Consider the following 13,546-nt stretch of genomic DNA (forward strand, 5'->3'; position numbering starts at 1 on the left):
ATGATGCCATAGCTATGCTGCTATAATTCCTGTACTGTAGACGCAGCCTTTGGAAATACATTGGAGAAAACTATTGACTTAAATGGAGCGTGATTCTACCCCGCACATTTAAGATTTCCTTTAGTATTGTCTTCTCTAATTTGGTGATCTCTTCAATTTTACCACTTAGGTAGATTTAATGAAGAATTCAGTCACAGCCTTCCTTCTATATAAGAGACTTATATAAAACCTTAAGTTTCACCTTCGACTAAAAAGGTTAACTCAGATTGGATTTAATATACAAAAAGATGAAGAAAATGTATTTATGCTGAAAACCTGTAGTATGTCAATGGAGTTTCACAGTGCATTTATAATAGCTTACAAACTATTTTTCACCAATGATCCCATGTTTTAGTGACCCTGTAGAATGGGTTTGAACAGCTGAAGATATCTGTATATACTACTTATTGGGGTGTAAGGAGATCTAATTTTCCTCCTTTGGGTACACTTCAGATAGTGACCACCAGAACCAGCAAAGATCAAATTACAGAAAAGTCATAATATCAGTTGAAACCCCTAGCAGAAACAAACTGTCAGCACTGAAAGTAGAGAATAAACAATAAGACGTAGCACGACATTATTTTAGTATAGAAATTCATAGGGGCACTCAACTTCCTTGAAGGTTATACTGTGCAGTAAATTCTTAGTTTATTTTAGTTCTGTCAGTCTATCAGAACAGTACTAAACTTAAGGTTCAGATGGTACTTTTGGTCTAAATTCACTTTTTCGGCAGGTGTAATTTTCTTAAATAAGCCATTTGTTCGTTTATATGAAAGAGTTTTATTAACATCTCATGCTTCTTATAGCTTTTATAGTGCTTCAAAAAGAGTACTTTTGAACAGATCACAAACCAATAATCTTTGATCAGACTCCAAATAAATCATTCCATTTAATTCAATTTTTATTCAATGAAATGATGTATAAAAACTTACAAATCTGAGAACTTAACTATACACAAAATAGGATGATACTCAGTTTAAACATATACACAGAGCAGAGCTATGGTTTGTGCCTTGCCCTTCCCCTCCCCCCCACACTGCCTCCATTTATGGTGAGGCACTTACTCTGCCTACATAAGCCTTCCTATTGGCCCAATGACTGATCAGTGGGTTTCCTTACGGCCGTCAGCTTAGTTTTTAGGCTACGGGCAAAAAATCCAGGCATCTATAAAAAATTAAATATAAAAATCATCAACTTGATTTTAAATACAAAGATGCTGTGCTATCCTGAGCAATAGCTAATGCTATGGTATTTGCCCTCCCAGCATTTGCATACTTTGCCTTGGAGTCTAAAGTAATGGGAATCCTTTAAACAATAGAATACACTGGCCAGCACTGCAGCTTCACTTTTAAAACAACCATGATCCATAGCCACCTTTCCCTCTGTCCCCTGCTAGAAAGTGACTACAGTAAACAAAGGGCCAAATCTTTTTCACCTTAACTCATGCAATTAGACCACTGAAGTCTGAGACTACTTGTGTGAATAAGGTGATCAAGTCTCCCCTCTTATCAGGAATGACTCGGATCTATTGCTACAGCACATGTGAATGCAGCACTGATAATTGCACAGTGCTTGCTAGTATGCAACTTCTCTGTTCTCTAGTTTCCTCCATGTCTTGAGTGACAGCACTAATTATATTAATTTCCATTCAAACACGATAATAAAAATGCACACATCCTAGGGTAGTTTAAATTTAATTTAAAAATAAGTGTTGTGTAAAATGGCTTATCTGTCAAATAACTAAAATTTATGGACCTTTTTGGTTGAACTTGAAAGCAGATGACCAATTGTTTAGATAGGGTGTGTGCATTCATTTACCTGTATATATCAAACACACAAACACACACGCTTTCTATATATACATATAAAAAGATTGCCATCACGTTATTATTACTGCTACTTTAGTCAAAGTTGACTAAGTAACTAAATTTTCTTGAATGGACATAATGTCAATGATGATACCTGAAATACATACCCCAGGGAATACTTGAGGAAAAACTAAAGACTAAAAACAAAGTTTCCTGGGTTCACTGTGAAAAGTTTTAAGCCTTTTTTAGTTATCTTACAGAGTTTGTACATGTAGCTCTAGAAAGCACGCTGCATCATCTGCTATTTCTTCTCAAAAGGAAGACTTGTTACCAGAGAAAATAATTATAATTAAATATATATATATTCTTCGTTTACCAAAATGGTATTTTATTTCTCATTACACACTTCATTGCATCTATGTATGCATTTAAATAATCTAAAATCTGTTTAAAATCTATTTAAATTTGAGTTTACTAGTACTATTGACAAAGTTAGCTGAATTACCTCTACACACTTTCCTTTGTATTAAAATCAATTATATTGTGGCTTGAGGCAAAGGCCTTTTATTTATTTGTGGGGGGGGCAAGATCCAGTATTTACCATGCCAGTGTAGTTCTGGTTGCAGGGGAAGTATTAGTTTGATACAAATGAATGAACTTTAAAAAATTGATATGTTTCACCTTCAGTCTAACAACACTGCTTCCTGCTCCTTTTTGATGGAGGTTAACACGGAGTTATCAGTCTCTGTAGCTTCTGTGTCCTCACTACCTAGCAGAATGGATCTATCTTCTTCTAGAGCAAAGATAGAGTTTTGATTTTGGCACGAATGTTTGACCACTTCATTGGGAGTTGAAAATGTTTTGTCACACAAGTTACATTTGTAGGGCTTGTTGGTCTGTACTAACATGTTGTCCATTTGACTGCCTTCCTCAAAAGTACACAGTTCCAGAGTCTGTTTGTCCACCATAGTATATGTGTCCATGCTCTGATTTAGGCACACATGTCTGGCTGCTTGGTTAGCTCTGCAGAAGCTTTTGTCGCAAGTGCTGCACTTGAAAGGTTTGCCAGTATGTATGTACATATGCTCCCTCCAGTGGCTTTTTTGAATGAATTTGCGTCCACAGATGGAACATTCATATTTCCGTCTTTTAACTTCTCTTTCTTGATCTGCCTGCTCCAAGTTGTCTATGTCTGCAATGTCCGATGGTGGTGGTGTTTCTGCCTGCTGCTGTCCATCAATTATTGGGGAATCTGAGATCTGTTGCAGCTCACTGTCACTAATCATTCCTGCTTCAGGCACTTCCATGGCATCTTTTTCAGCTGCATTATTACAAAGAGACAGGGAAATGCTACTTTCTCCCTGTTGGCGTGATGTGAAGGGTACTCCTGTGTGGATCTGGAGGTGCTCACGCAAACTGCTTCGCAGATTGAACCGACGACCACAGAGGTGGCAGGCATAGTATTTTGGGAAGCTTCCATTCCTTTTCATAATACTTGGCTTGACATGTGCTATTGTGAGTGAAGCTGGCTGTTCATCTGAAGAAGATGCTTCCATGTTGGCTTCCTCCTCTGGAGGAGAACTATTACCAGCAGTAGAAACCAGTTCTGGAGACAGTGAAGACTGCAAGGGGTCAGAAGTGGTCATATTTGTCCGGGTCACTTGTGGCAGACTTGAAGCCAACTGTGAGAGCTGTGAGCCCTCAGACACTGGTTCTTGGCTCATCCTGGAAGGCTGTGGCCTTGGGTCTCGCCCAGGTTTGTCAGTTGCTGAGGTAACTTTAGTGGGATGTCTTGTCTGGTGATCTGCAATTTGAATGCCATATAAAGAAGAGGCTAATGGAAAAACTTGATCTGGATGAGAAAAGGTACCCTGGCTGGCAAGGCTGGCCTCTTGAATCAGCGGATATGCATGCAGAAACTTTATTCCCTGTTCTAATCGAACTGGGTCAATGAGCTGAGGTGCCATCTTCCCAGTATACATCAAATGCAAGAGATAGCTGAAGATATCTGGTTGTATGTCAGTTGCTTTCAAACGGACACATTCACTGAAAGAAAAATAATTGTTTAGTGAACAATGAGAAGGAAAAGTATCCAGAATCTAATCCAGGTTATTCAAGTCTAAATAAAACATAATTAGTGTTATGTGCTTGAAATGCAAACATAAAATTTATAACAAAATGTATTTGCTTTTAAAAATGACCTCCTCATTTTAACTGAATATTAGGTCCTATGTGCAGGAAACAATTCTTGCATTAACACTTCTACAAGTGCCATGCAGAAACATAGGGAGAATCACATTTGTTGCTGTTAAATTATAAATGTGTGAATGCTAAAAGTGTAAAACAGTAACCTATAGTCCCCATAGTTCATACCAACCTGCAATTGCGGTAATGATTAGTTTTGCTTGGAACGAGGGGGTGTAGCTTGTCATAAGAGACATGGTTTGTAGATGGGGCAAAAGGCATTAATTTAATTGGCCAATTGAAAAATGGCAATCTTATTCTCAGTAAACCAACTGCTTTGAAACATAAATGGGTTCTGACAGACCTTAAGATAATAATTTTCTGATGTTATGAAATTGCTGTCCCACACAATATATTCTGCAGTTTACAAGAATGTGGTTTTTTTCCTCCCTAGTCTTGTATTAAAATCTTGCTAATGGCTAGATTAAATCCTATCAAAGCATTCGTACTTAGAGACAATTCACTTTAAGTAGTGGATCACTAAAACAAAAAGTGTAATTTGCACACTGCAAAGCACTGAAACAATTGGGAGCTCTAATTCATTACTGTTTCATTACATCAGATGTCACTATGTGGGTTTCAATGTACAAGATGAATATGAATGAAATTCAAGAATTTGTCAGTACAAAATTTGACACATGCTTTTGGAGGCTAAATAGATCATACTACAGCCAATGTTTTCTCTTTAATTTCCCAGCCCTTTTTTTTTGTTAAATGCAGCTACATTTATGCCATAATCTTAAGCGGTTTTCACATGTATACAACACAATATTACATTTGTTTATAGGATTACCTACTGATGACTCTAGGCAGAGATTTGGGAGGAGACAGTGGGGGGCATGATAAAGGGGCAACGGATGAGAAGGGGTAATGCCTAAGGGCAAAGGACTATGGCATGGAGCAATATTACCTGGTTTTGGGATGAAGGGCTCTGGAGAGGGGAAGCAAGAGGTTAGGATTGGAGGGGGATGAAAGGAATGCAAGGGACTGTAGGGACAGCGATAGGCAGAGACTCTTATTCATAGTAAACTTTAAATGCTTAATTTTCTAGATAGAAGACATCAACCATTTAATCAGGGGTATAAGTCCTGGTTTTTAGGTTTTTTTTTTTTTTTTTTTTAAGTGCAGTACTCAGCTACTGCCACCAGGAAGCTTCTGTATAAAATGGCATTGGCCATGTGGCATGACCTCACCCATACAGTGAGTGAGGTCAACAGTGCTACAGAGTATGGGAACACTGTTCCCACAGGCTCTTGCCTCAGTACCTTCAATCTGAATAAGAGGCTTCCATCTCTTCATAGTCCTCCACGCCCATTTTTCCCCCAGGTATAACTTCTGCCTCTCCAGTTCTTGTTAAAATATGCACCTTGATGGATGTTAGAACTATCTGAGTTGGCCCTCTACCTATGGACTTTATATACCAGATTCAAAATTTTAGTGCTAGTTCAAAAAACGTTAAGAGTTAGGGTTGAACTTGCTCACTGAAGTCCAGCTAACACCCAATAACAATATTTGCTTTTCAAAAAGTCTACCCTTAAAACACCTCCCCCCCGCCCAAAAATCTGAAAATAAACAGCTAAGGGATGCAGCCTGTGCTCCACCGCCATGTAATCCCTCATTGTTCACTATCACCCCACTAAATCTTAACTTTGTAATATTTTTGCAATTTTTATGGAGCAAAGATCAAAACCAAATGTCTAACAAATTTTACAATGCTGTTTCTCACACTCCCCTAGTAATTAGTTACTGGTTCTTGGGTATTCTTTTGCAGATCTGAGGAGATAAAGTTAAGTTTGGGTGGATGATGGTGACCAAGAACTACAGTGGAGATGAGGCTGGCTACCTTAACTATTCACTTCTAGATATTCTAATGTGTGTTTTGTTTTTTAAAGGTGAAGAATTTTTGTTGAACTATAATATTAGGTTTGGAGGTTAGCTGGACTCCAATGAAACACAATTTCAACCTTACCACTTCTTGATGAAGTTCCTTATTTGCAAATAAGAATAGATTTCGGGTTCTCTCTGAATATTAACAAAAAAATCAAATGAACACTTAATGTTTCAGAATGTGGCTAGACTTCTTTAGCCAAGTTAAATGAATAACATTTTAACAGTCAACCTTTCTATAGCTACCTGGTCTGATGAACAAACAACATCTTAAAGTAGTTGGAGAAAGAAGCAAGGACAGATTTGTGCGCCTTGAAGTAGACATCACCAATAGCAACCGTGCAGTCACACAGGAAACCAAACTCCCTCTGTGCATTTAGCTGCTGTAGCAGTATAAGTCCGTGGTTGGCCAAATCCATTTTTTGCACTCTGAAAAGCAAATGACATTTATGTAAAAGTATTTACTTAACAGTAGATGTACACGAACATTCTTTTTCAATATATGTTGTGCTTCTACTGCACCTTTCATGCAAGATTATCAAGGTGCTTTATAAACAGTTTCTTCTTAGTGGGTAAATATCCCCATTTTATAGAGGGTTGACTGATTTGCTCAGGGTCACATAAGTCAGTGGTAGAAATAAGGGTATTAGAGTAGGAGATAGCTAAGAGATAAACATACACAATCCAAGAGAGGGGAAAGAGAGACAAAAGAAAGGAGATGAGCAAGAGATGAATGAGTTTATTTTTACAGGGAGATTGTATTGATGTTTTCTGCTACTAATTTAATTGTTTATATAATTATAGTCTCGTCAGTGGGTAGACCTTTATCTCCTCAGGATTTCAATCACCTCCATCAATATATCAGTGTGGGTAGAGGAGATCACTGAAAAACATGTGTAAAAGTAAACACCTACCTGCAGGACAGCTGAAAATCCAAACAGGGCTTGGAAAACCTCACTTGCCCAAGGTGAGTGATAATTTGGAACAGGCAAGAGGAGCCAAGGATGTTATACTTGCTGACTCTTTCCCCTGAGGGCAAACCTGTGAGCAGAAGCAGCTCAGAGGTTGACGCTGTAGTAAGGGGGAGGTGAAACAGGAGCAAAGCAGTCCAGAGGTGCCATTACTGATTTTGTTCAGGATTAAGGAGGTGAATGCAGGAAACAGTGCAGTACAGAAGTAGCTCAGGAGCTGCCACTACTTTCTCAAGAGTTGGAGGCAGAGTAGGGAGTGCAACATCCTCTAGGACCCAAGGACGGGGGCCTAGAAAGCCTTTGAGTGGATGAGTGCGTGAGTATGGCTGGAATGATAATGGGAAGAAGAAAATGAGTAGGGATAAAGTACACGAGAGAGACTTTGGAAAGAAGGGAGAGATGGAAAACAGAACAAAAGGGAGGAATGGGTATAAAGCAGTGGAATGTGTAGGAAGGAAAACAAACATCCACACCAATTAAGAAAAACATACATGGTCTATAATAGAAAAAAAAAATACAGTGAAGCCAGGAAGGGGGAAGTGTAACAAGACCACAGGACATAAAGAAAGTTATGTTTTCCAAAGTTTAGTAGAACATTTTAAACAGTATTACAACAATGCAAAACTGTATTTTCCCTTTCAGTTGCAGGAGGAGAGGGATGGTGTAGGTATTTCACCTTCGCTAACAGGTTTAGTCATTGGAGTAATAGGTATTAGATGCTTTTTAAACCTGCTGAAGGACCAAGGTATTATAACACTTTGTGACTGCAATTAGTCACCAGGCTGTTCGAATACATTGCACTGACACAGAAGTTCATATGAAATTATGAAATATGATCACCTCATAAACAAACTAGGGAAATATAACCTAGATGGAGCTTTTATAAGGTGGGTGCATAACTGGTTGGAAAACTGTTCCCAGAGAGTATTCATCAGTGGTTCACAATCAAGCTGGAAGTGCATATCAAATGGGGTCCCACAGTGATGAGTTCTAGGTCTGGTTCCGTATCTTCATCAGTGATTTAGATAATGGCATAGAGCAGTGGTTCTCAAACTTTAGCAAACCAAGGACTCCCATTTCGATTTTAAAATTTTCATGGAGCCCCAAATCTCCCACTCAGCCCCAGCCCATGTCCCCACTCCACCTCTTCCCACCCTGATGCCACCCCTTCCCCTTCTTGTCTATGCCTCTTTCCACTTCCTCCCCCAAGCACACCCCCTTCCTCCCCAGCACCTCCTGCACCCTGCTCAGTGTAGGGAACTGGACTAGAAGATCTCTTGAGGTCCCTTCCAGTCCTACAATTCTATGTGTAAAGTGAGTCAGGAGTGGGGATAAAGAATGCAGTGTACAAAGGACAAATTTTGTTACAAACACTACTGCTTAATAGGAAAAAATTAGCTTCCCATCAGCATAAAGGCCACAAAGCACACAAGTTGGCATTTGATATGCTCTGCAAATATAATAGATCAAATATTTACTTTTGAGACTTTATCAACAACAACAAAGCACATTCACAGTTCAGGTTCCAGTCCTGTAACTGCTCCACTCAAGTACTCTTTGACAACATGGAACACTTTGCGAGATCAAGCCTTCATTTTTATGCAATATTTTTGTGAATGTCTCAGGATTTACAAACTAATCATGGCTGGGTCCAATTTGTACTTGGGTAGACCTTTAGGTGAGATAGAAGGTATTAATGATCCAGGTGGTGGCATCTGTTAAGAGACACTCTTTATTTACCTTTTACTACCTAAGCTGGTCCTGGACCCAGTATCATTTCCTTTTCTAAACGGTAGAGTCAAGGTGGCTATTGAACAGCTATATCATATTCCATTCCAGAGCTGGCTAAATTATTATCCAGGATGACATGATCTCAGTATGCATGTATACTTATCACATTTATGGGTACTCAAAAATGATAAACTGCTTTGAAATCAAAGGCACTAAAGACTAATTCCATTTTCACGCTCACCCTGGTGAAGAGGAAAAGACTGAGGAAACCACCTATTTTATTTTGTTTTTGAACAATATCTAAGTTGTTTTCAGCCTAAGCAACTTCATGACTTGATTAAATGATCACTAAGCTGAAGTATTAGCTAAATAAGGCTGATATAATAAGTCAGTCTAAGAATACAATTTTGTATTTAAAACAACTTTACCACATGGAAATCTCTCTGTGCTTAGTATTATAGAGGATCCTATTACTAAGTTGCTGGCAGCATAGCTTGGATGGGCTACTTTGTTCTGCTGCTGATCATTTCTAAGGATCAGCTTTTGTAGTCATGTAAACTGAGTAACAGATAAAAACCACAATTCACAGAATTGTCCCTTTGCAAACACTCAGAAGTCTGTGATGGAGAATCAAAATATAAAAGCAAAAAATTCGGTCAATTTAATTATAAAGAGAAGATCATGACAAATAACTGTAAAGAAATGACAAGACTGGGTAGTTCTGGTAGCAGGTTAGGACGTGGTTAATCTCTCACCGTTGGAAGGGCTGGGAGACTGGAGACTCTCCCAAAGTGCTATGGGGGGAAAGCTGGTTTGCTGTATTAGCCAGAATACGGTAAATCCCTGGCCACTACCCGAGCCCCGGGCAGGCCGTGGGCCGCCCCAGCCTCACGTTAGCGGTGAGCGGCTGGTGCTGCGCGGGTCGGACCCCAGCAGCTCCCGGAGCGGAGGCAGCGGGGCGCTGGCCGGGCAGTTCTCCGCGCCCGACCCACCCAGTCAGGTCCCCGCCGGGCCCGGGGTGCCCAGGGGCAGCTAACGCGCGTGCTTGGTGCCAGCGGCTTGTTTCTGCCATGGGGCTGGCGCCGCCGGACCCCGTCGGGCCGGGCTGGGAGCGGCCTGGGCCTGCAGCGAGGAGCCCTCGCTAGGGCTGGGCCCAGCTGCTGTGAGCTCACGGCACGGCACGGCACGGCACTCCCCTCCCCCAGCCCGCGGGCTCCGGGCTCTGGCGCGCGGCGGGGCTGGGTGGAGTCTCGCAACTACTCCTCCTCGCTCGGCCTGTGGCAGCGGGGACTGAGGACGCCTTCTCATTGGTCGCTGAGGCGGAAGGTTGAGTGGCCGCGCGCCGCTCTTACTGGCTGGGCCCCACCCCCTAGCGCACTCGACGCGCGCACTGACGGGACGGAGCCGGCGCAAGTAAGACGCAGCGCGAGCGGAGCCGCCAGGGCGCGCGAGACGGGCTGCACCGCTGCCGCCCAGCCTGCTGAGGAGAACCAGACGGAGCCGCCCCCTCCGCTTCGCGCGGCTCCCTCAGCCCTCGCCCCTCCCCCACGCCGGATGCCGCCGCAGGGGGCCGCTCCGCTTCGGGCGCCAGGGGCGGGGAGAGAGCGCGAGGGCGAGTGGGCCCCAACCGACCGAACCCAGCCCCGCGCGGGCCGGAGGGGGGAGGGCGCGCGAGGAAAGAGACTGAATCTCCCCCTGCCCCGCGCGGCCCCCATTCCCTTCGCCCCGCGCGGCCTGGATGGAGCCGCCCGGCCCAGCTGGGAGGCCAGGGAGCTCCGGCGGCGCCAGGCGCTGCTGCTGCCGCCCCCTGTCCCCCGCCGGTCCGGCCGCCGCTGCCCGCTCCGGCTCCCGAGGCCGGCCCAGGCCTGCTGCCCTCACACACAATGGCGGGGGCCGGGCCCAGCCGCAGCCCGCGCTCTCCCGGCTGGCTCGGTGTGGCGGGGATCGGGCACGTGGGAGCGGCCCCGGCCCCCCTGCGGTCCCGGGGGCAGGACGCTCACCTGAGGCTCAGGCCGTTGCGGCGCCTGGTCCCGCTCGGGCCGCCGCCGTCTCCGCGCCCAGCAGCAGCAGCAACAACGGAGTCAGCGCGGCGGCGGCGGCGGCTTTTCCTGTCCGGTTACGTTAGGGTCACATGACCGAGAGCGGAGCACAGAGGCTGCAGCGAGGAGCCCCCGCCGGGGGGGAGGGGAGGCGGCGAGCGCTGGTGGCGGCAGCAGCAGGAGCCACCCCGCCCCTCCCCTCTCTCTCTCGCGGCGCCCAGTACAGGCCGCACCGGGCCGGGGCTCACCGTTCAGCCCCTGCTCCGAGCCGCCAGCCACAGCCACAGCCTCCCCCTCCCGCGGCCAAATGGGACCCGGAGCCACCCCTGCCGCTCGTTATTGTTGGGGAGCTGCCCCTTTAAAAACGGCGCGGGGGAGGTGAAGCCCAAGTGCAGCTTTCCCCAGCCCTAGCCACGTCCTGCTGCTGAGGGCGCAGCTTGCTCCTGGGGATGGGGATCCAAGGCCTGGCTCATGTAGGGGGCCTGTTTCAGACACAGCAGACCAGAGTGGCCTGCTTGGGGTGGAGGAGTGCAAAGCCACCACTGTGCGGTGCCCACCCACCCAGTGTATACTCCAAAACTCCCTGAACCTGCACTTTCTTTCTGTAGGGCTCAGCCAGTGAGACCACCTTGTGCTGCTCAGGAGTGCCTCTCTGCCAGGGTGGCATCTTCAAAATTATACTTGAAACTGGGTGTGAATGCAGTTTAAAGTGCTCACTTAAACCTTGTCTACATTATTAAAAATACCCATTGTCAGCCCTGGGCAGAACTGATCCAGTGCTGGATGTAGTTTAACGGTAAGTGTAGCCAAGGACTATCTGGCCAGCACCATTTCTGAATCCACAGTGAAGTCTTGGTCTGGTTCCGCTCATCAGCAACAGGCACCTTTTGTGATAAAACAAGGCATTAAGATGTATTTAGTTGGTTTTATTTATTGCAAGTGGGTGTGCCCTTGCTCAGGTTGCACTGGTTAATGTGGAAGTTGAAATATCTGTTGTAAAGGGGATGGCAAAGACCCGTCAAAGCAGAAACTACAGAGTATAGTAGGCTTTACTTTAGTGTTGGGGTTTAAAGGTACATCTACACAGCAGTTAAATACTTGTGGCTGGCCTGTGTCATCTGATTTTGGCTTCGGGTACATGGCTGTAAAATTCAGGCTTGGGGCTGGAGTCCAAGCTCTGGGACCCCGCTAGGGGGAAGGATCCAAAAGCCGGGACTCCAGCCTGAGCCCAAATGTCTACACTGCAATTTTACAGCTGTACAGCCTGAGCCCTGCAAGCCTAAGTCAGCTGACACAGGCCAGCCTTGGGTGTTTAACTGCTTTGTAGACATACCCTAAGAGGTTAATTTAGGTAACACATGTTTTATGTTTTATAGGACTATCAAATACATAAACTCTGCAGTCTAAAATATTAAGTTAAAACATTTTGCAAGTATAAGTGCAGTTGGAATGTCTTAGTTCTTCATACTCTTTGCCTGTATTTTTAAAATACTTCTAGTTTTAAAAGTTTAGAAAATCTTTCATAAAAGTTTGCTCTGCAGCTTTTACACTTGTGACTATGCCCATTTTTTTTAGTGGGAGGGAAGGGTGAGGCAGTACTGGAGTGAGACCTCATCATACTAAGATTTGATATATTATGCAGAACACTTGTGTATTACAAAGTAGCATAAATAAATTTGAACATAATACATTGATGTTTGATGTGATCCTTGGTCTTTGAATTTTGTTTATTTATTTACAAATTTCAATACTTTGGAATTGGCCATAGACATTACTGTGAATTGAGGGTGGGCTTTCCCTTTTGGAAAGAGCGGGGGAGGGGGAGTCATCTGAGAAATGGAAGTTTCCCATCTTCTCAGTGGTCTACATGTATTTTTCTTTGCTGTACTTACGTAGTCTCCAAGTCCAGACCTGAACTTTAATACTTGTGTGTGTATGTTATGAATAGAGTTGGTCAGAAAATAGATTTTCTGCTGAAATTTTCAGGTTTTTTGGATGAAAAATCAAAAGTTTTAAGGCAGAAAGCAAACGCTTTTCACCAAAAAATTTCAGTTAGTTGAAAAACCAAATTTTCCATTAAAACAATTTGGTGGAAAAATCTTTGACCAGCACTAGTTATAAAGCTTTACCCTCTAGGGTGCTTGTCTTGATGATGTCATTAAAATCAGAGGAAGCTTTTCCATTTGACAGGAGTAGGATATAATACCACGTCAACTGTTTGAATTTGATCCATGTTATGGAGTAAAGAGAATTTTCTGATGGCTGTTAAGTAGCATGGTGGGTAAACTTATTTGTCTCAGCCCAGTTCTTAGGGCACAGGTGTTCTCATTACTATGTACTCTTTTGCAGTCTGCATAAAAAAAGGCCACGTGGTGCACAAATAATGGAGAATAAACAAACTTTTCACCTGTAGAGCCAGTCATGATTGAGACACAGTAGGCAACTGCAGTTTTCAGGGCTGTCTATCACATTTTGCAAGCACTAAATTGATGGAGGGCTTGATCCTGCAAATGAATCTGTCAAGATGTGTCTCTAAGCTTCTGTGAACTCCCACTAAAGTCAATGGGTCTCTCCATGTATGCAGGGGTGTGGTCAGGTTGGAGCCATAGAATCTAGCCCATAATTTAAATAATTTTAAAATCTGAATTATAAAGCAATCTTAAATCAGACTTTACAGTAAGTTTAGAAAAACAATTATTTCAGTTGGTTTTCTGCTCACCAAACTCAAAAGTTGGTAGTCTGTAACATGTACTAATGTTCTGGTATGTGCATAAACAGAGTACTGTATCATGTCCCTAGCTGTATGTATGTGGTTGACTGCAACAGC

General features: G+C 43.5%; 1 protein-coding gene across 3 annotated transcripts; it reads right to left on the reverse strand.

The window, feature by feature from the left end:
- Window positions 1-909: 909 nt before the first annotated feature.
- Window positions 910-12,360, reverse strand: ZBTB2 (zinc finger and BTB domain containing 2). Of its 3 annotated transcripts, none has more exons than XM_030556587.1 (3): window positions 10,683-12,360; window positions 6,225-6,410; window positions 910-3,893 (listed from the first exon to the last, which is right to left on the reverse strand). In XM_030556587.1, the coding sequence occupies exons 2-3, from the start codon at window positions 6,395-6,397 to the stop codon at window positions 2,531-2,533; spliced, it is 1,536 nt and encodes a 511-aa protein (XP_030412447.1). In that variant the 5' UTR covers window positions 6,398-6,410; window positions 10,683-12,360; the 3' UTR covers window positions 910-2,530. The 3 variants fall into 3 exon arrangements, with proteins under 3 accessions (XP_030412447.1, XP_030412444.1, XP_030412445.1); XM_030556584.1 differs by having other exon boundaries at window positions 6,225-6,407; window positions 10,681-12,360; XM_030556585.1 differs by lacking the exon at window positions 10,683-12,360 and adding an exon at window positions 9,436-9,609 and having other exon boundaries at window positions 6,225-6,407.
- Window positions 12,361-13,546: the final 1,186 nt, after the last annotated feature.

This window comes from Gopherus evgoodei, chromosome 3 (genome assembly GCF_007399415.2).
Source record: "Gopherus evgoodei ecotype Sinaloan lineage chromosome 3, rGopEvg1_v1.p, whole genome shotgun sequence".
In the NCBI taxonomy this organism is placed as follows: Eukaryota; Metazoa; Chordata; order Testudines; family Testudinidae; genus Gopherus; species Gopherus evgoodei.